Consider the following 26,765-nt stretch of genomic DNA (forward strand, 5'->3'; position numbering starts at 1 on the left):
GTGAGTAGAAGTATTTTGTCTGCATGTATGTCTTTGCCCCAGATTCATGCAGTGCTCATAAAGGCCAGAAAGATGATTTTGTATCCCCCAGGGACTAGAGTTACAGTTGTGAGCCATCTTGTGGGTGCTGGGAATTGAACTTGGATCCTTAGGAAAAACAGATGGTTCTCTTAACTGCTGAGCTATCTCTCCAGAATCAATCATGCAGTCTTTATTAAGATTTTCCTTCTGGGGGTTGGGGATTTAGCTCAGTGGTAGAGCACTTGCCTAGCAAGCGCAACGCCCTGGGTTTGGTCCTAGGCTCCAGGAAAAAAAAAAAAAGATTTTCCTTCTGGCTGTGGCCTAAGAACAGTATCCCCCATCAGGTCACAGTGGTCCTTGTCTTTGAAGAGTCATTACCAATCCCCAGGACCACGGGGGTGTGTGGGTGGGAGGGAATGCTACCCTGGTCCCAGGTGTTCTCTCCACCGTAAGCGGCCCATCTAATGCCCCTCCTAGGTTTTTCCCTGGCACCGAAAGTCATGCTGGCTACAGGAGCTGACCAAGGAGCCTGCCAGGTGCTAAATCTGGGATCTGGCAACTGAGTGTTCTAGCTCTGTCATTTGACCTCTGGTGCCTGGTGGGGAGGTCCCTTCCTAACCTGCAGGGATCGTCCATGGTTAGTGAGCTGGGGCTATACCCCCAACAGAACCGGTATTCAGGGGAGGGGGCAGGGATAACCCTGGAGCTGTGAGGAATGAGTTTGAAGAGACAGCAAAGGGATGGGCAGTTCACAGCTGCTGCTCTCTTACTGTCTTGGACCCTTGCAGGTCTTGCTAGGATAGGTACACAGGGGCAGGAAGCCAATGGTTGTGGAGAACCCATCGTTAAACCTCCATTATCTGCAATCTATTCTTTTTATATGGATGAGGTAGCACTAAGGACTGCCTGGACCTCTCCCTCGGACCTCTAGCCCACATTGTGGGTGGCGTGGGGAGTGGGAGTGTTGAGTCTCCTGAATCAACCTGAAGCCACCCCTAGGGAGACTTCAGTTATGAACACCCTCTTTTCCCTAGTCTCACCGGAAGTTCTCTGCTCCTCGACATGGACACCTGGGCTTCCTGCCCCACAAGAGGAGCCGGCGGCACCGGGGCAAGGTGAAGAGCTGGCCTCGCGATGACCCCAGCCAGCCTGTGCACCTCACAGCCTTCTTGGGCTATAAGGCCGGCATGACCCACACACTTCGCGAAGTGCACCGACCTGGACTCAGTGAGTTACTAAGGGGGGCAAACAGCAGAGATGGGAATAGAATCTTCTAGGTTCTAGGTGCCAGAAAGTGATCTTGTGGAGCTGCAAGTGGAGCCGCAGTCCCAGGAAAGACGATGTTCTTGTCCAGGGGTGTTGCTCTAAGGACAGTCAGGGACCGTGCTGATCTCGGTAAAGCCCAGCTATGAGCAGTGCCTGGAGGGAGGGGGTTTCTGACAGTACTTGCAATTTAACACGGAGGCACGGGGAAGCTAGAAAATGGTTCCAGTAAGTGGAACAGCCAGAATTCAAAGGTGGGCACCTTTGTAGAGCTCATGACTGTACTACTTGGGATTGTGAGGCAGGAGGATCACAGATTCCAGGCCAGTCTGAATAACTTAGTGAACCTCTGTCTCAAAATAAAGGTACAATAATAGGTGGGCATGGTGGCTCGTGCCTTTAACCTTTCCAGTACAAGAGAGACAGAGGCAAGCAGATCTCTGAGTTTGAGGCCAGGCTGGTCTACAAATTGAGTTCCAGAACAGCCAGAGCTACAGAGAAAAACCTGTCTCAAAACAAACAAACAAACAAACAAACAAACAGAAGGAACAAAAAAATTTAGGGATGTGGCTCAGTAACAAAGTTATTTCCTTGTACTCAAAGGCCTAGGTTCAATCCCCAGTATTGCTAAAAATAAATAAAACAGAAAATTTAAAAATGGAAATCCATTTTCCTTAAAACCTATGTAGTATCTTCCTGTAGAATTTTGGAACATATTTTGGAAGAGGTAGGATGCACATGTGAATCGTTGTGTGTCAGTTTCCTTGAGATCAAAACATTCCATCCTGCTGGGAAACAGAAGAAGAAAGGTAAACAACTCAAAAGAGCTTCAGGAAGTTCCTGAAATTGATCAGATTTACTAGGCCCCTTCCTGCCGGAGTAAGCAATAAAAGCTGAGAGTTCCCCTCAAAGGGGCAGAGCTGAGCTGCAAAGAAGACTGTTAGCTAATGGGAACGAAGCCAGCAGAGCTGCATGCAAGAGGTTTAGACCATAGACACTTGGAACGGCCATTCTCTGACTATTGAGCTGCCTGCAGGCTGTGCAGTGTGCTTCAAGTCCCCAGCTTTGGTTAGCTATCTTCCATGATAGAGTGGGCTTTTGAGTCATTTCTGCTCTTTCTTTTTTTTTTTTTTTTTTTTTTTTGGTTCTTTTTTTCGGAGCTGGGGACCGAACCCAGGGCCTTGCGCTTCCTAGGTAAGCGCTCTACCACTGAGCTAAATCCCCAGCCCCTGTGAATTTTTAAAAAATGTTTTTTTAATGTTTATTAATGGCTCCCTTTCTTCCAAACAGTAATCAGTTCTCTAAACACCCTGCCAGGCCTCCTCCCAGTTTCCAGCTCAGCCCCTTAAAAGGTTTCTCCCATTCATTCCTCCCTCAGTTCTCCAACGTGCTTAAATGGTCCCTTCTCCCGGTTTTCCCATACTAGCAGCTCCAGACTATTAACAGCTGTTCTAACTTATCTGCTCATCTGCTCCTGCCTCGACTGTCTCCTACCAATGTCTTCTCTGCCTCGACTGTCTCCTACCAATGTCTTCTCTGCCTCGACTGTCTCCTACCAATGTCTTCTCTGCCTCGACTGTCTCCTCAGTCTGCCAGCCCAATTCCAATTCTCTCTTTCAGCCTCATCTGGTTTTATTTATATCTCCTCCTGTCCCCAGACATCCAAGGCAACCATCACTGAAAGTCATAGGGTGAAGCAATTCTAACAGCTAAGAATTCCTAAAAAGGGCCATTTGACTCGCAACTAGGGATCCCTTAAAGGGCCAGGCAAGCAAGACAAATCAACTACAAACCTCGATACAACCCTCTGGTCTACGAAGTTGGACTTTGGTAGTATCCATACTTTGATCTGTGGTGAGCTCTCTCCCTGGGATTGGTCGACATGAGTGTAGTGCCTCCCCAGAAAAAGTTTTGTCAGACAAGAAACAGTCCAGTCCCCTAAACTGTTCTCCTTGGTTTGATCTTCGAAGATTGCATTTAGTGAGTTTGTGTGTATATCTGTGTGGGAGTGAGTGCGCATGAGTGCAAGTGTCTGCAGCACCCAGAGGAGGGTGCTTGATGCCCCGGCACTAGAGTTGCAGGTGGTTGTGAGCCACTGGGCTATCTAGTTGGAGTCATTTGGGAAGAAAACCTTAATTGAAAAAAAATGCCCTATGAGAGTGGCCTGGGGTGCTTTTTTACCTTTTTTTTTTTTTAAGATTTATTTATTTATTATATGTAAGTACACTGTAGCTGTCTTCAGACACACCAGAAGAGGGCATCAGATCTCATTACAGATGGTTGGGAGCCACCATGTGGTTGCTGGGATTTGAACTCAGGACCTCTGGAAGAGCAGTCAGTGCTCTTAACCGCTGAGCCATCTCTCCAGCCAACATTTTTACTTTTAATTAATGATTGATGTGGGAGGGCCCAGCTCACCGTGAGCAATGCCTTCTCTAGGCTGGTGGTCTGAAAAGAGTAGGCTAAGAAGCAGGCCAGTAGGCAGGACTCCTCCTTGGCCAGTTCTTGTCCTGCTTGAATTCCTGCTGTGACTTTCCTTAGAGGTAGAGTATGATCTGGGGGCTGAAAGCCAAAATACAAAGCAGTAATTAGTTAATCCACTCTAAACAACCAGGTGGGTACGAGCCCACTTCTTGCCTCCCACCCAAATGTTTTGGATCCATGAATAAAACACACACACACACACACACACACACACACACACACACACACACACACACACAGCCTTATTTTTAAGTACCTTAAACAGAGCAATGGTTGTACCGGTCCCTAACTCCACATGGCTAACACATACTCCTTCCAATAATCCTGAGTTAATACTTACTAAATTTGTATTTCATCTTTGCTGTCCTAGACACAGCTGGGCAGCCCTCCTGGGACAGCATCCCCCCTGTACCTACATGTTGACTCTCTCTCCCTCCTGCACCTGAATCTCTTCCCAGGAATCTCTGCCCAGCCTTTGGCCACCACCTCTGTCTCTCTGCTCAGCCATTGGTCACCAGCATCACCCCACCCAGCTCTTTAGACAGCTTTAACCTAGGACAGTGGTTCTTATTCTTGTGGGTCGACCTTTGTGGATTGAATGACCCTTTCACAAGGGTTGCCTAAGACTACCAGAAAACACAGATATTTACATTATGATTCATAACAGGAACAAAATTGGAGTTATGAAATAGCAACAAAACTAATTTTATGGTGGGGGGGGTCACTACAACAGGAGGAACTGTATTACAGTATTAGGAAGGTTGAGAACCATAGCTCTAGGAGGAAACTAGTCCTTAGATAGCCACCTCCACTATGGCCGTCTACAGCCCCTTAGCAAAGCCCCGTTCTCTACAATCCTGTTATAGGGGGCCCTTCTTCCCTCCTTCATCGTGGTAGGGTGCATGGCCACCTTTGCTGTCTCCATTCTTCCACTGTGTCTGTTTCCTCCCCCCTGTCTTGGGTCTCCCTTCCTCTCTTTCTCTCTTCCTCTTTCACTCCCTTCTTTCCATCTTGTTCCCCCTTCCTGCCTCCTTCCTTTCTTTCCTTCCTTCTCCCCCATATCCCTTTCTGACTTGTCTCCTTCCCTTCTCCCTTTCTCCATTCCCTCTTTTTCTCATTGCTTCCTTTCCTTCCTCCTCTCTCCTTTATGCCTCCCTTCCTCCCAGTTTCCTTCCTTCCTTCCTTTCACTTTGAGAACATACATTTCAGTTGAGCATGGTGGCCAATGCCCATCATCCCAACACTTGGGAGGCGAAAGCAAGAAGATCAGGAGTTCAAGACTGTCTCTGTTTACATAGCAAGTTCAAAGCCAGCCTAGGCTACAGGAGACTCTCCCTCAAACTTAAACAAAACAGAACCCCAGACAAAAACACCAAACAAAAAATCCCCATGATGAAACCCATGGCAGTCTAAGACTACTTGTGAAATGATTGGTTTCTAGGTTTCCCTAGAGCGTATGAAACTATATTTAGTAAAATAAACCCCAAAGCTTATGGTGGCCTAACCGTCAGCCAGGAAACAGCTGTGTCTCTTGGGCTGCCTTGTGTGTAGGTGGTGGCCCTCTTGCTCCCTTCCCCATTGGCTGAGAAGGTCCCTCAAATCCTGTCCCTTGGTCCAAACAGAAATTTCTAAGCGAGAGGAGGTAGAAGCTGTGACAATTGTGGAGACGCCCCCACTGGTGGTGGTGGGCGTGGTGGGCTACGTGGCCACTCCAAGGGGGCTGCGGAGCTTCAAGACCATCTTTGCCGAACACCTCAGCGATGAGTGTCGCCGGAGGTTCTACAAGGACTGGTGAGAGCCCAGCTCTGTGCCTGTGTGGTAGAGGGATGGGGAGCCTTGCCCAGGCAGAGTGTTTGTGTGTGTGTGTGTGTGTGTGTGTGTGTGTGTGTGTGTGTGTGTGTGTGCGCGTGCGTGTTGCCTTCAACTCAGCAGGACGGGGGTGGGTATGAGTTAGAGATCTGGAGAGGACACTGGGATCCAGAAAAAGGAGGAATCAGATATGCACATCTTCAGGGTTGGGCTAGTGAGATGACTCAAGATAAAGGTGTTTGCTGCCAAGTCTGCCAGTCAGGGTGAGGGGAGAGAACTGACTCTTGTGTTGGTTGTCCTCTGACCACATGTGCACTGTGTCATTTGTATACATGTATATTTAAAGAACTGTGTAAACTTAAACTCATTAGGGTTATATCCCAGGCTGGTAAATTTCAGAATTGCTCTGAATGTACTAGAAGCCAAAGGGAAAAGAAAAACTGCCAACTAAGAAGCTCTTACAGAGCTGGGTGTCACCACATGCCTTTAATCCCTGACCCTTTATGGGAATTAATTGATAAATGTGAACTTCAGCATTGGTAGAGGACTGTATGACTTAGGGCAGGCAGGCTGACATCTTGAGTCCCTTGTATGCCAAGGATTACTGGAGGGCCTAGAGTGCCGCCCCTACCACCCTTACCAAGGCGGCAAGTGGCTGTTTTACTGTTCGTGTTGAACTGGCCGTTTATCCCAGACTTTAGCCTCTGGGAACCATGGCTCCTCCATCTTTAGGACGGGGCTCGTTTACCTTCCAGAGCTCCAGTAAGGGCTGGCAAGGCTGTCTGCTTAGCCGGAGGCAAAGCATCTGTTCATGGTGTGAGGGAGACCTTAGAGGTTGGATTACTGCTGGGTGCAGAATCCAGAGTATTAGTCCAGCCTCGGTGACATATTGGGACCCTCTTGAGACACACCCACACATGTAGAAAGAGGGGGAAAGGGAGGGAGGGGAAGAAAGGGATCGGGGGTGGTCATGGTGGACCGCATGCAGCTAGGGAAAGGCAGGCAGGATAACTCAGGGAGCTTCCTGGCTGGGACTTGAGGACTCTCTGTGTATGGCTCAGGCACAAGAGTAAGAAGAAAGCCTTTACCAAAGCCTGCAAGAGGTGGCGGGACGCCGATGGCAAGAAGCAGCTGCAGAAAGACTTTGCTGCCATGAAGAAGTATTGCAAGGTCATTCGGGTCATCGTCCACACCCAGGTCAGCCCAGCCCCCACCTTCAGCCCATTCAACCATCGGGTGCCTTCCCCATCCTCCATCTCCAAATGAAAAGCCCAGCAAATGTCAGCTTAAAAATAGCACCAGCCCTGGGAACAGGCTCAAAATGTGGCTGGCTCCCTCATAGGCCATTCTTGTCCCAGAGTTGAGGGGTCACCGGCCTGTGATCTTATATGTCAGTGTCATCAGCAGCTACAGTGCCCCACGGACCACTCAGGACCCCAAATGTCCTGAAAGGCTTGAGTCTCCAGCCAAAGGTCGGCATGGAGAACTGGCTGTACCCAGGGTCCAGCTTGATGTTGGTTGACTAAACTGTAAATCAGAACACTCGTTCTGGAATATTCTTAGTCATCTGGTCCTCAGAGAAGAGTTCCCCAGGCACTACAACAGCAATCCTGTCCCCACTCCTCTCTGGCACCTCCCGTGCCCTCTGAACACAGGCTTATTACTCTCACTTTGCAGCTCATGGGTAAGCACGTCAGCGCGTGATGTTCATCAGTGCGACCTCCAGGGGCCGTGGAGGCAGGGGTCACACTCATCTGGTTCCTGGTGGGTCTCAGGACTTACCACAAGCCTATTAAACAGCAGGGACGCTATACGTGCTCGTTGAACACTATGCTGTGATCTAACTGGTCTGTTTCCACCTGCGTGCCCTCTTGGCATGTAGTGCTCACAGCAGCCAGAGCCCTGTTGGATGGTCTAATTAGCAACCTATACTTGGAAAAATGTTGGACCCCATTGCTGTACCTACCTGATTTTGACATCTTCCAGTTCCCATCTGGCCAGACCGGTCTCTTCTCTGTCCCACTAAAGGTCTTCCCTGACACAGGGCCTGTTCACACGCTTCCTCTGTCATAAGCTCACTCAGACCTTGGCCTAGGCAATTTGTTGCCATTTTTGGTCACTTCCTCAGAGAGTCCCTCCATGACCACTCCGCCAGAAGTCCTGCCTGTAGCCCATCAGAGCACTGAGGCCCCATCCCAAGAGAAATCTTGGCTTTTTTCTGGTAGTAGTAGGTGTAGATGGTGGGACTCCCTGAGATGTGGAATGCTGTCCCTCTCAATCTATGCTGTACCTAGCCTATGACAGGAGTTCAGTAATGTCTGTACGCAGGGGGGGGGGAAACTTCAGGTTACCAGTGGGCTAGCCATTTGGATGTGTGTGCGGATTGGTTGGTTATTTATTTATTTATTTAATAAAACACTGCAGCTGTCTTCAGACACACCCAAAGAGGCCATCAGATCTCATTACAGGTGGTTGTAAGCCACCATGTGGTAGCTGGGATTTGAACTCAGGACCTCTGGAAGAGCAGTCAGTGCTCTTAACCGCTGACTCATCTCTCCAACCTTGTTAACATTCCTTCTGTGTCTCACAGATGAAGCTGCTGCCCTTTAGGCAGAAGAAGGCCCACATCATGGAGATTCAGCTGAATGGTGGCACTGTGGCTGAGAAGGTGGCCTGGGCTCAGGCACGGTTGGAGAAGCAGGTGCCTGTACACAGTGTGTTCAGCCAGAGTGAGGTTATTGATGTCATTGCTGTCACGAAGGGCCGGGGTGTTAAAGGTAGGGCCTGGTAGAGACAGTGGCTCCATGAAGACTGGTTAGTGGGGGCTGGAGTAGCCTCTGAACCCCTAGCCCTTCCCATCTACAGGGGTCACCAGTCGCTGGCATACCAAGAAGCTTCCTAGGAAGACCCACAAAGGCCTGCGCAAGGTGGCCTGTATTGGTGCCTGGCACCCTGCCCGAGTAGGCTGCTCCATCGCCCGGGCTGGGCAGAAGGGTTACCACCACCGTACAGAGCTGAACAAGAAGGTGTGTCCCTAACTCTGAGGGCTCTCTAGTGGGACAGCAGTGGTTGGGTTCATAAAACATTTCTAGTTTCATAGTCTGAGCATGTGTGCTGAGCGTGGGTCTGGCCATGTTGCCCCAGAACCTACACAGGCCCACACTGTGCTGTTTTCCTGCTAGATCTACCGCATTGGCCGGGGGCTGCACATGGAAGACGGGAAGATGGTCAGAAACAACGCATCTACCAGTTATGACGTAACCGACAAGTCTATCACACCCCTGGTGAGACAGTGTGGCCAGGCTGCCAAATGGCGTCTGGTGGGGGTCAGGGGACAGGCGATAGCTCCATTTGGGTGCTACCCTGCTGGAAGAGCTCCATGGGTTTTCTACAACTGGATGTTGCCCCACACCCAGACTAGGCCCAAGGTCCTGGCAGGAGGGAGGGACGGGAGGCCTGATATGCCAGAGAGCAGATACTCAGAAGCCTTAGTCCTCGTCTGTTCCTGAGCCCTGATAACTGCCGTGAGGGGCTTGTACTCTGTGTCCAGGGAGTTTGGGGACCCAGGAACCAGCCCAGAACTAGAAGGGAATAGCCATGGAGCCTGAAGCATGTGTCTACTTTAATATATATACTATATATTATATATATTATATATTATATATAATTTCATGAAGTACAGGTTGGCCTGCAGCTCCCTATATGGCTGAGGATGACTGTGAAAGTCATCCTTTTCCTTTCCTTAAAAAAAATTTTTTTTTACTATGTATATAGTGTTCTGCCAAAAGATTTACTATGTATACAGTGTTCTGCCTGCAGGCCACAAGAGGGCACTAGATCCCATTACAGATGGTTGTGAGCCACCATGTGGTTGCTGGGAATTGAACTCAGAACCTCTGGAAGAGCAGTCGGGTGCTCTTAACCACTGAGCCACCTCTCCAGCCTCTGGCCCTCCTTTTTCTACCATCTGAGTGCTGAGAGCTTACGCCACCATACCCTGTTTTGTTCTTTTTGTGTGTAGCACTGGCTGTCCTGGAACTTGCTTTGTAAAACAGGGTGGCTTTGAACTCAAAACATCCTCCACCTTCTGCCTTCCAAGTGCTGAGATTAAAGGTGTGTGCCACCACCACCCAGCTAAAACTGTTTTTTTTTTAAAGATTTATTTTATTTATTATATATAAGTACGCTGTAGCTGCCTTCAGACACACCAGAAGAGGGCATCAGATCCCATTACAGATGGTTGTGACCCACCACGTGGTTGTTGGGATTTGAACTCAGGACCTCTGGAAGAGCAGTCGGAGCTCTTAATCACTGAGCCATCTCTCCAGCCCTAAAACTGTTTTTTAATGTAGTGCTCAGGATTGAACACAGGGTCTCATGCATGCTAGTCTAGAATTCTTCAAACTGAGTTATCTAGACTCACTGGCCTTCAACTCAAAGGGATCTCACATGACCCTCTCAAGTGCTGGATTTACAGGTGTAAATCCAAACTTCTGAGCGCAGTGTCCCCATCAAAAGGCATACTGTTAAATGAGATGACACAGGAAAAATACTTAGTTTCCAGCTGAGATGTTATTGTCCCCTGCTGAGTCAAGTCCCTACACCCTGGGGTCTGGGCATAGGCCCCTTTCCATTACAACTTCCTGGCTTGGTGTGCTCTGTCTCCCTGCAGGGTGGCTTCCCCCACTACGGGGAAGTGAACAATGACTTCGTCATGTTAAAAGGCTGCATTGCTGGCACCAAGAAGAGAGTGATCACACTGAGGAAGGTCAGTGCCTCACTGCAAGCTGGGGGGAGTGGACTCCAGTAACCTGCTCTGAGGTGGGATGTGCTGGTGGGAGAGTAAAGGAAGGGGTCTGGCAAGAGAGCGAGTGATCTAATCCTCCTTGGTGTGAACTGGAGGTCACAGGAGGAATTGGGGCCCTCGGTCCTTGACATCTCTTCTCTCTTGGATGCCCAGTCCCTACTAGTGCACCACAGCCGCAGGGCCCTGGAGAATATTGAGCTCAAGTTCATTGACACCACTTCTAAGTTTGGCCACGGATGCTTCCAGACAGCGCAGGAGAAGAGGGCCTTCATGGTGAGCTAGTCCCACTTGTTCCAGAGAGGAACTAGAAGAAAGGGGGCTTTTAGTGGACCAGTAGAGCAGGCTCTGGTAACCCTGGCGCTGGTGGTATGTAGCATTTCTTGACTGATTCTCCTGACTAACATTCACCCTGTCTCTTCACCTTAACAAGGGCCCCCAAAAGAAACATCTGGAGAAAGAGAAGCCGGAGACCTCGGGAAACGTCTAAGATGCCTGGAATGGAGCACACCTGGGATGGAGTGCTTCCTGTCCTTTTTGTTCAATAAAGTCCTGAGGAAACTCTATCTCTGTCTCTCTTTTGGGCTGGGAAACGCGGGCTCGGGGCGCAGGGTTTAGCGCCGATTCGAGCGGACTAGAGATACAGGTGGGTGGGTGTGCCTCCCCTCCAGTTGCACAATGGTATTAGTAGTAGCTATTAGCATTGGCTAGTACCATTGGTAAGCTTGTAGCCTAGCCTCTCTGGCCTTAGGTCTGGTCTTCCTCTGAAGAGCAAAGCTTCCGGGAAGCGGCTCTTCCGGCGGGGCCTTCTGGAGGCGGAAGTGAGGACATGGTCCTGGGCGAGCTTGGCTGGGTGGGGGTGGAGTTTAGGGCCTATGGGAAGGGAGACTCGTAGAGGGCCGGGCTGCTAGGAGGCGGGTATGGGGAAATTCTGCAGTGACTGGTCTTTTTTCTAGGGGCGGGGCTTATGGCGAACTGGAAAGTGATTGGTTATTGGGAAGGGGTCGGGTTTGAGTCCAGACCTGAGGGCTTTACTTGTCTTCGCCGGGGTCTTTGCTCGTCCGGTCGCGACTATGTCGTTCTGCAGCTTCTTCGGAGGCGAGGTCTTCCAGAATCACTTCGAGCCAGGTACACCCTGTGGCATTAAAGCAGACATCGCCTCCTGGGGTGCTGTGGAGTTCCCGAACCAGGACCGGGCTAGTGTGGTTGCCGAGGAGAAGCGAGCACGAGTCCTAGGACTTGGAGGAGGGGAGCTGACTGGCCAGGGCATTCTGGAGCAGGAGGACTTGAGAGGAGAAGGGACATTCCGTTAGTCTCCTTTCTCGAGGGGGACAGGCCTTGAACTTTAGTGTAGATCTCTTTGGGGGATTTTCTTTGGGCCAGATGTTTGGGGGTGGTGCCACCGGGTGGTTTCAGAGTGGTCAGAACTTTGGAGCGGAATGATGGTGGTAAGTGGTCTAAGATCAGCGTTGGAATTTGCCCTGGCTATGTTCCTTTCCCCGACTCACTTGGATGAGCCAGCAAGCTCTGCACTTTCCGTCCAGTCCCGAACGTGCTGTCCCAGGTGTCTCTCCGCCCTCTGGGTTGGTTGTCAGTGGGTTCTTGTTAGCATAAATGAAGTTTGACCAGTACACTTCGGGCACAGTAGCTCCAGGCTGTGAGAGACGCTGCTTGGTCTCCTTGCTGGGTTCTGCTGATACTGGACTAATTTGGTAAAAACTGCCACTGGCGTCCCTGGGGCGGGATCTGTTGGATGTCAGTCCTCTAGAGGGCTGGGTTGTGACACTGGCACCTGGATAAGCCAGTTGTGCTGTGGGGTTGCTGGGAAGAGGCCTCTCTTGAATTCTTGGCTGTAGCACTCCAGTTGCCTTCAGGTTGCCTTGGCAAGCTAGACGCTTACTCGGGCTCGGGTTTTGCTTCCTCTCCAGTTCCTGAATGAACAGTTCACTCTCCAGGGTGTCTGTCCTCAAGTGGTGGGTGACGGATGATTCAGGACCCTGCAGGTTCCCATTTTTAAGTCTTTCAAACGGTTATGTAATTCAGTTTTGCAAACATACTTCCACTTAGGTGATCTTTTGGGGCCAGGTTGAAGCCTTTCTCCTCAGCTGTTGTTTTTCCAGCGTTCCCTATCTGGCTTGGAAGACTGTTCCCTAGGGCCAGTCTTTTGCTGCTGAGAGAGCAGGCCCATGGCTGAGTATACATGGATATCCAAGACCACTGACGAGCAGAGATGCCCACTTGAGAGGGAGGACCATATGGTTACACTGGGAGTTAGGGGCCCTGCTGTGTGGAGCCTGTCCAGGGGTAAAGGGAGGCTATAATCAGATTTCTAGGGTTTTCTCTTGGCCACATACTGTATTGTGTGACTGCAACCCCAGCTTTCCACATTCACATCTGTAAGTGGAAATGTTAGCTAAGTGTGGTGGTTCACGTTTGCAATTCCAGGTTATAGGAGGTTCAAGCAGAAGGATTGCCTCAAATTTGAGGTCAGCCTAGATTACATAGTTTCAGGCTAGCCTGAGCTACATTGTAAGACTTGGCCTAGTTTGCTTCTCTGTTGTGATAAAACACTGATCAAAACCCATCTGGGGAGGAAGGAGTCCATTTCAGTTTACAAGTGACTGTCCACCATGGAGGGAAACCAAGGTAAGAACCTGGGGGCGGGAACTGAGCAGAGACTATTTAACGGTTTGCTACCCTAGTTTGCTTGGCTACCTGTCTTATTCAGCCTAGATCCACTTGCTCAGGGATGGCATTGCCCACTGTGACCTGGAGCCTCCCACATCAATCATTCACCAAGAAAATGCCCCAGTGTGTGTGTGGGTGGCACATGCCCTTAATCCCAGTACTTGGGATGCAGGGGCAGGTGGATCTCTGGGTTTGAGGCCAGGCTGGTCTACAGAGGTAGTTCCAGGTCAGCCATACACAAAGAAACCCTGTCTCAGAAAAGCAAACAAGCAAGCGAACAAGAAAAGAAAAATATCCTTGTAGACCAGGTTTGTCAAGGCAAGTTCTCAGCCCCATTCCCTCTTCCTGGGGAACTCTAGTTTGTCTCAAGTTGACAAAAACTAATTGGCACAAGATCTTGTCTCAAACAAACAAATAAAACAGAAGACCCAAGGGGCTGGAAATGGCTTGGGGTAAGAGCATACTTTTCCAGAGGACCTGGGTTTCATTTCCAGCAACCACGTACGTGATTGTTTACTCCAGTCTCAGGGAATCCAACCCCTTCTTCTGGTCTCTTCTGTTTTTTGCAGACACCTCGTGTATGAGGTTACAGGGGCATACATGCAGGCAAAGCACCATAGGCATAAAATAAAAACAAGTCTTTTCAAACGTCCAAAACTAAATAATTACATTAAAATGTTAAAGATTTCATATCATAGGGCCACTAAGAGTAGCTGAAATGAGCCCGAAGGGTGACTTCTGGTCCCCTGTAACTCAGCCAAGCATTGTTAGGGGCCGTCTATCCCAGAGCCAGTCAGTGGGTTTGGAGCCGGGGATAATTGGGGGTAGTGAGTGGTCTCCCACAGTGGGCCCTGTGCTGGCAGTCATTTCTGGGTGCAAGGTCAAGGAAGCTTGCTCTAGACAGATGGAGTGGGTCAAGGTCTCCGCTTTTGCTCGCCCTCTGCTACAGGCGTCTACGTGTGTGCCAAGTGCGGCTATGAGCTGTTCTCCAGTCGCTCGAAGTACGCACACTCATCCCCATGGCCAGCATTTACTGAAACCATCCACGAGGACAGTGTGGCCAAGTGCCCTGAGAAAAACCGACCGGAAGCTTTAAAGGTGAGTGTGGTAGCCCTGGTGAGCGCTGGCCAGGGAGGGCCTTGGAACTAGTCATGTCTTTCTTCCTTTGTTCCCTCATGAGGGTATCCCAGCTCTCTGTCTTCAGCTGTGGCGGTGGTACCCCAAGATTTTTTGGTTGTTGTTGTTCGAGACGTGTTTCTCTGTGTAGCCCTGGCTGTCCTAGAACTCACTTTGCAGGGCAGAGATCCACCTGGCTCTGCCAGAGATTTTGAGAGTGCTCAGCTTTAAGATGGCTTCCCTGCACAGGCCCCAGCCCTTGGGAAATGGGCAGGTGGTGGGAGCATTCCCCTATCTGCAGCAGGCAGGAGGCTGATGGTGTTTGGGTTTTCCCAGGTGTCCTGTGGCAAGTGTGGCAATGGGTTGGGCCACGAGTTCCTCAATGACGGCCCCAAGCGGGGACAGTCGAGGTTCTGAATATTCAGCAGTTCTCTGAAGTTCATCCCCAAAGGTGAGAACCTTCGGCAGGCAGCGGGAGTGGGGGTGGGGGTGGCGGGTGGGGGGGAGGGGGGGACACGGGACAGCCTGCTGTAACTGAAGAAGGCGCAGCAGGGAGGCAGGCTGTGTGTGCCATGGCGGAATACACCTACCAATGGCACCCGGAAAGCCACTGAAACATTGACCAGGGATCAAACATTCGGGGTGTCTCCTACGGGAGCATCTCAGGGAGGGCATGTGTTGGGTTTTCTCTGTAGGCCTGGCCTTTCCATGTGGCTGGAGTCTTGGGTTGGATGTAGGGGTAGGTCAAGGCTAAGGATCTGGGTCATGTGACCAAAGGCTTCCTTCTGAGCCTGAGCACCCGCCATTCCTCTTTACAGTGGGTCTGGCAGCGTATTTTCCCTATCACACGACTGCTGAGGACAACTGAAGCGATGGGGTCCCCTGGGGCCTAGCACATAGTAACAACTCAATAAACGGCTCCTTTATAAACAGCTGCTGTTGCTATACTGTGGGCTGAATAAATGGTCTGGAATGGCCTGGAATGTTCTCTGTGTTTGGTGGAGGGAGAGAGACCGTGGGTTCTCCCATAGATCTCACGAAATGAACAGTACTCAGGGTGCTTTGAGCAGGGTCCCTGGGCCTGGTCTAAATCATGATTTTTGTTGTTTTCTTTTAACACTTTTCAGAAGAATTCCTTTTCTTCCCCTTTATTTTTGTTCGATGTATATGGGTGTTTTGTCTGCATGTATTTCTTGTGTACCACATGTGTGTGCAGTGCCCACAGAGCCAGAAGAGGGCATCGGGACTGGAGTTACAGAGGCTTGCGAGCCATCATGTGGGTGCTGGGGAAGGAACTGGGTCCAGTGGAAGAGCAGCCCAGCATCCCAGCCCCTCCCAGAAGTACGTTTTAGGTTGTTTACCTAGTGTATTTTGGGTACGTGTGTGGTGCCACATGTGGTGAAAGTCAGAGGACTGTTTATGGGGCTCAGTTCTTGTCCTCCACTGTGTGGGTCCTGGTTGCTAGTCTTGGTTGCCACGTGCCGTTGACTTATTGAGCCGAGTCTCACAATCCCTCGTTTTAGTTTTTAAATGTTTTTGTTTATTTTTCTTTTCTTTGTTTTCTGAGACATGGCTTCTCCATGTAGCCCAGGCTGTCCTGGAACTTGCTCTGTAGACCAGGCTGGCCTCCAACTCAGAGATCCTCCTGCCTCTGCCTCCTGAGTGCAGGGTCTCACTATATAGCCTTGGTCGTCCTTGAACTCACAGAGATTTACCTGCCTCTGCCTCCTAATAGGCTTTAGTACTTTTGAGATTGGGACTCTTCTCTAGCTCAGGGTGGTCTGGAACTTACTACCATACAGCACCTTCAGACCACTCCTCTTCAATCTCCTGCCTCAGCCTCAGCTGGGCTTACAGATATGAATCATCACGCCCAACAGAAGCGTGACTTAACCATGATGTGTTTTCTGTCCCTTCACTTTTCCAGGCAAAGAAGCTCCTGCCTCCCAGGGAGACTAGGTGAGTGGCTTTCTTTCCCAGATGGGAATCCCCACTAATCTGGTAGCCCCACATTAACGTCAGAACCTTGGGCATTCAATCTGAGGATGGCTGGGAGGAGGCGTTTGAAGCACTAGGAAGGCTCCCGATGATTCCTTGTCTCTCAGCGGAACCACTTTAGAGGAAGCATTTTCTTTTTTCTTTCTTTTTTTTTTTTTTTTTTCGGAGCTGGGGACCGAACCCAGGGCCTTGAACTTGCTAGGCAAGCGCTCTACCACTGACCTAAATCCCCAACCCGAGGAAGCATTTTCTAGAAGCACCACTGCTCTCCCATGATGAACCAGGGGTCGGGGCTAAGACGAGCTGTTTTGAGTTTGTGGGAGACTCTGGGTTTAGGTCATCTCTGAATGACCCTCATACTGCCACCAATCTCCTTGGCTGGCCACACTCACTCCTCTGGGGCTCAGTTCTGGGGATGTGCCCTGGCCCTCTGGAAAGCTTGTGCCTGTCTCCTCTGGGCTCTGCAGGAGATGGACTGCGAATGGGACTGCCCTGGCCAACCACTCCAGCCTCAGTCACTGTATGATCTGCTCTGGTTAAATCCTTCTGTGCCAGCCCAGGGTGGTGATGACCTGTGACCTTCGAGGAGGGAGGCGGGCTGATGCCGGCGACTCTTGGATCCTTGTCTTCTGGCAGAGAAAACAGAAGTCCATTTCACAATCAGCAGGCTCGTCTTGCCTCACTCTGGCTTGGGAAAGTAACTGTTACCCCATTAGTCAGCCAGCGTGGGGGCAGGGGGACCCTGTTTTCACCACACCATCCAGCATGTCCCTCTTAAGAGAAAGCCACTGTACCTTATCGTGTGTGCTTGGAAGCTCGTGACATCCGGGAGAGTGGGTGACGTTGAGGCCCTCTCCCCCTTGATTCCTCTCTGGAGTGAGCAAGTCAAAGTGAATAAACCCAAAGCCTGAGCCAGTGGCCATGTTTGTTTCATACTAGGGATTGAACTAGGGTTGTAAGTGCCACTCTACTTGGTTGATTTTAAACAGTGCCCAGCATCTGCCAGAGCCCTAGGGAGAGTTTAGTCTCCCCTCATCTGTCTCAAAACCAGGAGGATTCCTCAGTCTCTGGGAAGAGGGTGCAGGTCAGGTTTGACGGTCTTGAAGCTTGGAAGAGCCAAGCAGGGGCTGCAGGAGTTTGAGACATTTGCCTGCAGATACTCTGGGCTCAGGGCCTTCTTGTGAATAAGACTGGCTGTCCCTTCGTCTGGCCCACTGTTGAGATGTCCCTCAGGAATGAAGGGAGGTGGGGCCTTCTCTGGTGATGCTGCCTGCTGACCAGCCGGGGCTTGGTGTGGTGATAAATTAATATTAGTTGGGGGTTACTACCCCACCTTTGATCATTCAGTTCCCAGATAAAAGGCACAAACCTTCATATTTATTTATTTTTTTTTTTTCCTTTTCTTTTTTTCGGAGCTGGGGACCGAACCCAGGGCCTTGCGCTTCCTAGGCAAGCGCTCTACTACTGAGCTAAATCCCCAACCCCAAACCTTCATATTTATAATAAGCCTTGTCAGCCTTAGAGCTGGGCAGACATCGCCCCTCTATGGCTGTTACGTCTCCTTCCCTGTCAGTAACCCTCACATTACAGCTTAGCATGTTGTGCTTGGGCCATTCTCATTCCGATTGGCCAGCCCCCATGGCCATGTTTTCATGATTCGCCTGTCCCATGCTGTCTTCTCTCTTCTCTTCCTTCCTCTGCCTCACATCCCGTGCCTGGGGACCCGACCTACCTCTCTTGTGCCCAGCTATAGGCTGTCAGCATCTTTATTCCAACCAATAGCTTTAAGGAGTGAGATCACACAGCATCACTAGGGATAAGGGAGGATTCTCTCATCCCTGGGGCAACCAGACCTTGAGGGCCAACATTTAGTATTACATAGCAACAGACCAAAACTCTACAGGGGCTGCCATTCTGGATGGCCTCAGTGTCCCAGTCTTGACGGGAGGGGGATTCATGCTCTCAGATTTCTATATTGAGGGAAAAGTAAGCGGACCTCGGCTGCAGAACTTCTGGACCCCTCTTCAACCTCCAGCAAACTGGCTACAGGCACAGATGCTCCTCTCCTTGGTACTGGGCAAGTGTTAAGTACTGTTACAATCTGGTTTTTTTGTTTGTTTAAAAGAATTATTTATTTATTTCAGGTATAGGATACACTGTAGCTGTCTTCAGACACACCAGAAGAGGGGCATGGAATCCTATTACAGATGGTTGTGAGCCACTATATGGTGGCTGGGAATTGAACTCAGGACCTCTGGAAGAGCAGCCAGTGCTCTTAACTGCGGAGCCATCTCTCCAGCCCTACAATCTGTTTTAAAAAGTCGCTATTGGGGTTGGGGATTTAGCTCAGTGATAGAGCGCTTGCCTAGCAAGCGCAAGGCCCTGGGTTTGGTCCCCAGCTCCCAAAAAAAGAAAAAAGAAAAAAAAAGTCGCTATTAGTGTTAACAATGAGTCCTCCTTATTCTAAGTGTGTCTGATGTTCTCATTCCCATGATTGTCCTAATTGACTCCCTAAATGGCAGCCGCTGGACTCTTTCCTGCTACTCTGGCTGCCTTGAGCAGGAGGCCAGATGAATCGTCAGCCAGACCACCCTTAACAGCAGCACTGGCTGGCTTGAACATTCTGTGGATCTTGGGGCAGAGTACACATTGATGGAGGCGGGGTGCTCCAGGCTCCAGAAGGCAGAGGTTCAGCAAAGGCTGTTAGAAACAGTTAATACCAGACTTCTTTTCAACCATAGACCTCTGAATTCTAGATGATCCTGCAACCGTCTCTACCCACGCCAGAAAAGGAGCACTTTTGTTAGTGGCCTAGCAGAACTGCTGGGATGGACATTAAAAACAAGACAAAACAACAAACCAGGCCGTAACTGGGCAGTGCTTTAATCCCAGTACTCAGAACACAGAGGCAGGCAGATCTCTTTTTTTTTTTTTTTTTTTTTTTTTTTTGACCCAATTGATAAGATATAATTGCCCACTTAATCATACAAAGCCCGGTGCCATCCATCCCTTAAGAACATTAATAACAACCTGTAAATACACAGAGCGGAATCTTTTTTTTTTTTTTTTTTTTTTTGGTTCTTTTTTTCGGAGCTGGGGACCAAACCCAGGGCCTTGCGCTTCCTAGGCAAGCGCTCTACCACTGAGCTAAATCCCCAACCCCAACAGAGTGGAATCTTAACATCAGCCTCCATTGTCCTGCCACGGCTTCTCACAGGCGGATCTCTTGAGTGAGACCAGCCTGTCCTACAGAGTGAGTGAGTTCCAGTCTAGCCAGAACTACACAGAGAAACCCTGTCTCAAAAAGAAACAAAACAAAGAAAAGAAACAGGCTGTGATTGGTGCAGGGACGCATTGTTATTTGCATGGGAAGTGTGCTCTGATTGGTGCAAACACTTCTGTACACTCACTCACTGTACTGTTCGCCTTAGTCTTGCTACATCAGACCCGAGAGGCTTCCTCAGTGTCTTGTCTTACTCACTGTCAGCAGAGCAGCCCAAGCTGGCAACAGGAAGACAGAGTGCCCAAAGCAGTGGAGCAAAAGCAGAGGGCAGAGTGGCAGCCCGTGCTTCAGAAGCAGGGGGGTTAAGGTGGCTGACAACAGGAGGGAGGGGTCTAGCCGTAGCTGTCTCTCAAAGGGCAGAATCCCTCTGGAAGGACAGCAGTCATAGGAACTAATGGCAGCTGGAAAACCATGGGAGCTAGTGAGGGCAGAGAAAGGGCAGTTAGAGTAGCCTTGTGAACTATCCATTCAGATGCTGCGTTCTGTGCCCAGAGATGAGGTTGCAGCGTGGACATGGACATCAAATTGACCAATGTGCTGTAAATAATGTTCCCGAACGATTTCTGATTGAACAGTAAAAGGCTAGAGCCTGTGAGTGGGCATGAGAGAAAAAGGTAGGGCTTGAGGTTGAGTAGGGGGTCTCAGGGACCACAGGGGGAACAGAGGAGGTGGAAGAAGGTTCCCATGAGGGGGGATGGACCATGAGCAAGTGGCCAAGAGAAAACTGCTCTGAGGGTCAGAGCAAGCGCTCGAACTTCAAGGAACACAGGGCCTAGGCTGGGACATGGGTTAGAGTAGCCCAGGATATTGGGCTAGAGAGATGGCTCAGTGGTTAAGAGCACCGACTACTCTTCCAGAGGTCCTAAGTTCAAATCCCAGCAACCACATGGTGGCTCATGACCATCTGTAATGGGATTCGATGCCCTCTTCTGGTATGCATGAAGACAGCTATAGTGTACTCGTATAAATAAAGTAAATAAATCCTTTGAAAAAAGATGTATTTTGTACAGTGTTCTGCCTGCATATATGCCTGCATGCCAGAAGAGGGAGCCAGACCTCATTACAGATGGTTGTGAGCCACCATGTGCTTGCTGGGAATTGAAATCAGGACCTCTGGAAGAGCAATCAGCAGTGCTCTCAACCTCTGTTAATGCAGACATACATACATACATACACACACACACACACACACACACGTATGTATATATGTATGAACACACACATCTATAATACATATACAAAATAATGAAAAATAAAAAAGTTTCTGTGTCTTTTATTCAGGAGCTCTATGGGCTAGAGTGGAGCAGAAATCCCTCCAATAAAATTACTTCTAGGCCTGGAGAGATGGCTCAGTGGATAAGAACACTGATTGATTGCTCTTCCAGAAGTCCCGAGTTCAAATCCCAGAAACCACATGGTGACTCACAACCATCATTAATGGGATTCAATGCCCTCTTCTGGTGTGCTTGACTGAAGAAAGCAACAGTGTGCTCACATAAAATAAATAAATTAATTAAAATAATTGCTTTTACAGTTAAGTACTTGGAGGCTGAAGGAAAGAAGGCTGTAAAGAGCTAGACAAAAGAAACTGAAGGAGGAATTGGAGAAAGCTAAGCCTGAGACCATGGATTTCAGACACCCCAGGCATAGGGGCTGGAACAGGTGGAGGAGCCCTGGACTGTGAGACTGACGAATCACAATTTCCTGAGTCCTAACCACAAATTAACACTAGATGGCGCCACGAGTCCACACTATACAGCTGCCACCTGCTGAGCGAAAACTGCTCGGCCCTTGAAGCTAGCTGGCTGATTTCTCTAATTTTGGTCCACTTCTATACTCGTAGAGCAAAAGGATTCAAGCCAGTGAATTGATAACAGCACGTCGTCTCTAGAGCATGGTCTCCTGAGCCTGATTCTAGATTTCTTGCTCCTGTTGTTGACAGTCATCTGTTATGTTAGTCTTTGGGGACATCATTGGGGGAATAGCTGGATAGACTGGGTCCCAAGAGTGAGGTCAACTGTGGAACCCTCTGGATATGCCCAGCCCTCCCCATGGTGTGGCGGGAGGGTATCCATGGCTACAGACATGGTTGGAGCTATGAAACTGGAGAGGGCAGGGAGAATCCTTTTCTGTGGGATCTCATCTACGTACTCTAACCCTAACCAAGCTCTCTGAAGACCACTAGTCTTTCTTCCCTGAGCTGGTGCTGCAAGCCTGGGTGAAGTGCTACACAGTTATGACTTGAACTGGGCCGGATGTGGTAACATAGGCCTTTAATCCCAGCACGTGGGAAGCAGGCAGATCTTTGAGTTCAAGACCCTCCTGGTCTACAAAAGGGCATTCTAGACCAGCCAGGGCTGCACAGTGGGACCTTGTCTCAAAAACAACAGTGGTCACAAGGCCACACTGTAAGAAGCAATGCGGTTCCCAGTTACAGATCCTGGGAACCGGGCTCCAGGCCTGCACAGTAGCCATTGGCTTTCTGGGCTAGTTCCTCCAAGAGGGTGCAAAGAAAACTGGGGGTGCCTGGAAGGTGACTGACTGGAGCTGCACCTCTGGCTAGCCTTGCAGCCGCAGGCAGGTCTGATACTGACCTGGGACCGTGTTGTGACTATTTCTACCCCATGACCCATTGTTATTGCAGTTCAGTGTCCCCCAGGCACCAGGAATGAAACCCTAGTCTCTGGCTATTGGGGACATGGAAACCATTCACCTTCGGTCCGTGGAATATAGACTGTGAGATACTCAGGTTCCATGGTAGGATGCTTGTCACTGCTGCCTTCTTCTGTCCTCTTATTGCTTGAAGCCAAGTGGGGGCTAGGGTCTCTTTTAATAAAGTAGGGAGGCTCAGGGGGGCTGGATCCCCGTCATGGGTGGGGAAAGCCCTTTTACGCACGGTCCTGCCCTGTCTCCAGAGTGGGTTCTTGTCTGGCGTCCTTTCCCATCACAACGAACTCAAAAGAACTCTGAGGCTGGGTGGAAGGAGCAGGTCTCTCTTAAGGGCCCCTCCCCAGGACGGAACCATTTCCGGCCTCCAAAGTGGAAAAAAAAAAAAAAACAAACCCGTACAAATCAAGGACATCTGGGCCCACCCTCCGGCCATAGCCCCGCCCCATCATTCCCTACCCAGGCTGCAGGAGTGGGTCTGGGGGTGAAGGGTGTGGCTTTAGGGGAGGAGGTCTTAGGGCTCTCACATATGTTTAATGCCTCCAGCAGTCCCCCACCAAGGGAGGAACTGAACAGTGTTATTAATCATCATCTAGAGAGGGACAGCCCTGTGCATGCCTGCCCTGCTGTTGTGGAGGCCCAGGCCGGGGTACCCACTGTGGAGAGAGGACTGAAAAAGAGGCAGAAAAATCAGACTCAGACAGACAGATCCACACAGTCACACTAAAAAACACTCACCAGTGTCCGCCATCCTTAGGAGTCCCCAAAGGAGTCCAGAGTAAGCTCATTCCTGCCCCTTTGGAACTGATTGTGAGGCCAAGATAAACGGGGGCCAAAGTTACCTACGAAAATGGGGTCGGGGTGAGCTCAGTAGCTCAGTGGACACCGTTAACTGGGCAGAGCTCGTCCCTAGCGCCGGAGAATGCCGCGCACATAAAGAACGAGTTAGTCTCTGGTGGGGGCACAGGCAGAGCTGGGTGCTGGTATTTCCATCTGGCCATGCCTGCTCTGGTCGGCTTTCTGCCCCAGGGGTATGTCTACGGAACCTCATCCTGGGCCTCTCCCCTCCATCCGCTACACCAAGCTTAACTACACACAGGCTGGCAGGCCAGTGTCTCGAAGATTACCTGCCATGTGCCTGGCTGCCTTGTCTGGATAAATCCAGTGAAACATGGTTCCCCTCCAGCTTGGGCTGTATAGGATCTCTGACCATTATCCACCCCACTCCCCGAGCATTTTTGTTTCATTTATTTGTTTGTTTGTTTGTTTGTTTTTGAGACAGGATCTCATGTAGTCCAGGCTAGCTACAAACTTGTTATGTAGCTGAGGATGACCTTGACTCCTGATTCCCGTTTTTATTTTATTTATTTAAGCAGGCACAGCTGTGTCCCATTGTGTGGTACTGGGCCTAGAACCCAGGGCTTTGGGCATGCTAGGCAAGGACCTAACCAACTTAGCTACGTGCCCAGTTCCTCCTTGTTTTCTGGAGGTAGGCCCGGGACTCAATCCTGCTATACCTGCCTCGTGAGTGCTGGGATTCTGTGTGAGACACTTAAGATGAGGACCCCCACCCCACCCCCAGGAACTTCTGAACAGAAGAAGCACAACCAGACAACAGGAAGAAGGTGACCTTCCCAGGACTCTATGGCTCAGAGATGGAGATCTACCGTTCCTAGGTCACACAGGAAGAAGCTAGCAAAGTCTGAGGCTGGGTTCTACCAGAAGAGCGGGTCAGGAGCCAGGAGCCAGGAGCCAGGAGCCAAGAGCCAGGAGCCAGGAGCCAGGAGCCAGGAGCCAGGAGCCAGGAGCCAGGAGCCAAGAGCCAGGTAGAGAGCAGCCTGGACATCCCAAGGAAGAGGGAGTTGGGCAACCCTCTATCTGAGGACATTTATGGAATCAAAATTTCCCTTCTAAGAAGCATTTCTAAGAGGCACCTGGCAAGATGGCTCAATGGGTAAAGATGCTCTCTGTGCAAGCCTAATGACCTGAGTTCAACCCCTGAGACCCATGTAAAGGTTGAAGGAGAGAAATGATGTCTTTTTTCTTTGGCTTCCATATGTGCCTCATGGTCTGTGTACCCACACAATCGAACACTCACACACAAAATAATAATAAAGCACTTCCTTCCTCCTTCTCCTCCTCCTCTTCTTCTTCTTTTGTTGTTTTTTTTTTGTTTTTTTGTTTTTTGTTTTTTTGTTTTTTTGTTTTTTGTTTTTTTGTTTTTTGTTTTTTTTTGTTTGATTTATTTATTTATTTATTTATTTATTTATTTATTTATTTATTTTGAGACAGGGTTTCTCTGTGTAGCCCCGGCTGTCTTGGAACTCACTCTGTAGACAGACTAGCTTTGAACTCAGAGCTCTGCCTGCCTCTGCCTCCCAGGTGCTGGAATTAAATGGGTGTGCCACCTCCTGGCCATCAATAAAGTTTTTCAAAACAGAGGTTCTTTGGGGCTGGAGAGATGGCTCATTGGTATAATTGCTTTTGCAGAAGACCTGAGTTCAGGTTCTAACACCCAGATCATAAGGTGGCTCACCACGGCCTTTAACTTCAGCTCCAGAGGAATGCAAACTCACATGTGCAGACCCACATACAAGTACACACACACACATACACACACACACACACACACGCACACACACACGCGCGCGCGCGCGCGGGGAGGGGAGGGAGAGAGAGAGAGAATGCTAAGTCTTTAGAAAGAGAGAAGGAAGCAAACAAGAGGCTCTCCTAAAGTGTTAAATGGAGCTGCCTTAGGACCCAGAAGTTCCCCTCCTGGGAAGACTCCCAAGAACCCTGAAACACGACCACACAAAACCCTGTACATAGATGTTCCTAGCAGCACTAATAATTATAACCGGGAAGTAGAAGTTCGTGGGACAGTGGACCATGCCAGGAAACTTGGTATGGGTGAGCAGGTTCAGAGTCTCCGGCACCCGACACCCACTACCTACAAGCAGGCAGGCGGCTCCCTGTTCCTTACTAGAGTCCTGGCCTGGGACACGAGGTCACACTCCCCACGTTGGTCATGGTCATGTAGACCAGAACAGAGTTCTCCATGCTAATGAGGTATCTAGAGGCCCTGAAGTCTTATCCAATAAGCTCCCTTCCTGGACATTCCTCCCTGGCAAAGGTATTTACTCTCTGGTCCACCGTGAGGAGTTGGTGTGCGTCCATTTTCCACGATGAACAACCAATAAACAGTCTGGAACCAAGGACTGTCTCTTCCGTCAGACACGGAAGTACGGAGAGCACGGGGAAGGCTTGCCCTCAGAGCCGCAGCCCACATCTCCTACAGGAGCTTCTCTGCACTCCCAGACAACCACCACTAAGCTAAGGACCTTTGCCAATGAGCTAAGCAGGGATTCCCCATTTCCCTGGCCCAGGTTCGTTTCGACCCACAGGCCCCAACTCCATTCCCATCTCTTCTCCATTCAGCAGCACCTGGATGTCCATATGGGAATACCCCGTCCTGGCCTCGTTGTGGGCCCATGGAACACCCGATCCTTCATTCTAGACTCCTCTGTGTGGCACCCCAGCAGCCAACTGGATGCCTGGGAGCCAGGGAACCCCAGGTTTGGCCTCCCCAGCGTTTTCCCATCCCCGCGCGTCTCTAAAGCCCAGCATCTGACAGTGGTGATGGTGCAGAGTAAACACAGTCTACCAGCACTCAGCCTTCTGCCTGCCCAAGAGGCGTGTCTCATACCCCAATGGCAGGGTGAACCTCGGACCCACAGAAATTACTCACAGGTTCTCCATCAGTTGAAGGGATCCAGGACATGTGGTCTTCCACATGAGGGGACTAAGAGACAGGGAACACAGCCTCACTATGCAGCACTGTGGAAACCCCGGGAAATGGTGGTGCTCAGAAGCCAGAGGCAAACGGACAGGCTCTGAATGAGTCCGGGCCTAGGTAAGAGACCAGGAAGCACAGAGAAACAGAAAACACATCGGTGGCTTGCTACCAGGCATGCCGAAAGAGAGGAAACAGGGAATGATTGTTAATGGGTCTAGGATTCTTTCTTGAGGGTGGTGAAAATGTTTTAAAATTGGTAGGTGTGGGAGTTGGATCAGTGGTTAGACCACTGGCTGCTTTCCCAGAGGGCTTGAGTTCAAGTCCTAGCACCCACATGGACTCTCACAACTGTAGCTCTAGTCCCAGAGGACCAGACACACCCTCTTCTGACATCCTCATGCACCAGGCACATATGGTACAATCCTACACGTAAATAATAAAATAAAATCGAGAATCAAAATTTAAGTCAACGGTAGCCAAAATGGCACAGCATGATGAATATTCTGGGAGCCGATGACTATAGCTTTGGATAGTATGTGAGTTGTACCTCAAGAAAGCTGTTACCCGGGGCTGGGGATTTAGCTCAGTGGTAGAGCGCTTACCTAGGAAGCGCAAGGCCCTGGGTTCGGTCCCCAGCTCCGAAAAAAAAAGAACCAAAAAAAAAAAAAAAAAAAAAAAAGAAAGCTGTTACCCCCAAAGCCTTAGTGGTAGTCATAGCCTGTGGCCGTGGGCCCGAGGAAGGGACGGTCAATAGGCCCCTCTCCTATCTCCTTGAAGGATGAATTTACATCCCCACTCTAATCTCCCTGCCTTGTTACCACTGCCTGCAGTTCAGA

The 26,765-nt window shown here is 50.0% G+C and overlaps 2 protein-coding genes and 1 long non-coding RNA gene across 3 annotated transcripts; all 3 read left to right on the top strand.

The window, feature by feature from the left end:
* The first annotated feature begins 619 nt into the window (after positions 1 to 619).
* On the top strand, positions 620 to 10,947 carry Rpl3l (ribosomal protein L3-like). Its single transcript, NM_001191589.1, is given in 10 exon segments — positions 620 to 658; positions 1,056 to 1,248; positions 5,391 to 5,559; positions 6,639 to 6,774; positions 8,168 to 8,354; positions 8,443 to 8,603; positions 8,760 to 8,861; positions 10,250 to 10,345; positions 10,538 to 10,657; positions 10,815 to 10,947. Coding segments are annotated over 10 exon segments (1,224 nt in total). The 5' UTR covers positions 620 to 655; the 3' UTR covers positions 10,872 to 10,947.
* A 426-nt stretch (positions 10,948 to 11,373) lies between these two features.
* Msrb1 (methionine sulfoxide reductase B1) lies at positions 11,374 to 17,103 on the top strand. Its single transcript, NM_001044285.3, is given in 5 exon segments — positions 11,374 to 11,509; positions 14,019 to 14,167; positions 14,522 to 14,636; positions 16,113 to 16,144; positions 16,651 to 17,103. Coding segments are annotated over 4 exon segments (351 nt in total). The 5' UTR covers positions 11,374 to 11,454; the 3' UTR covers positions 16,651 to 17,103.
* A 937-nt stretch (positions 17,104 to 18,040) lies between these two features.
* On the top strand, positions 18,041 to 21,356 carry LOC148002785 (uncharacterized). The gene is made up of 2 exons (XR_015631478.1): positions 18,041 to 18,253; positions 21,001 to 21,356. It is a non-coding gene; the product is annotated as an uncharacterized LOC148002785 (long non-coding RNA).
* Positions 21,357 to 26,765: the final 5,409 nt, after the last annotated feature.

This window comes from Rattus norvegicus, chromosome 10 (assembly GCF_021556685.1).
Source record: "Rattus norvegicus strain SHRSP/BbbUtx chromosome 10, alternate assembly SHRSP_T2T, whole genome shotgun sequence".
NCBI classification, from domain to species: Eukaryota; Metazoa; Chordata; class Mammalia; order Rodentia; family Muridae; genus Rattus; species Rattus norvegicus.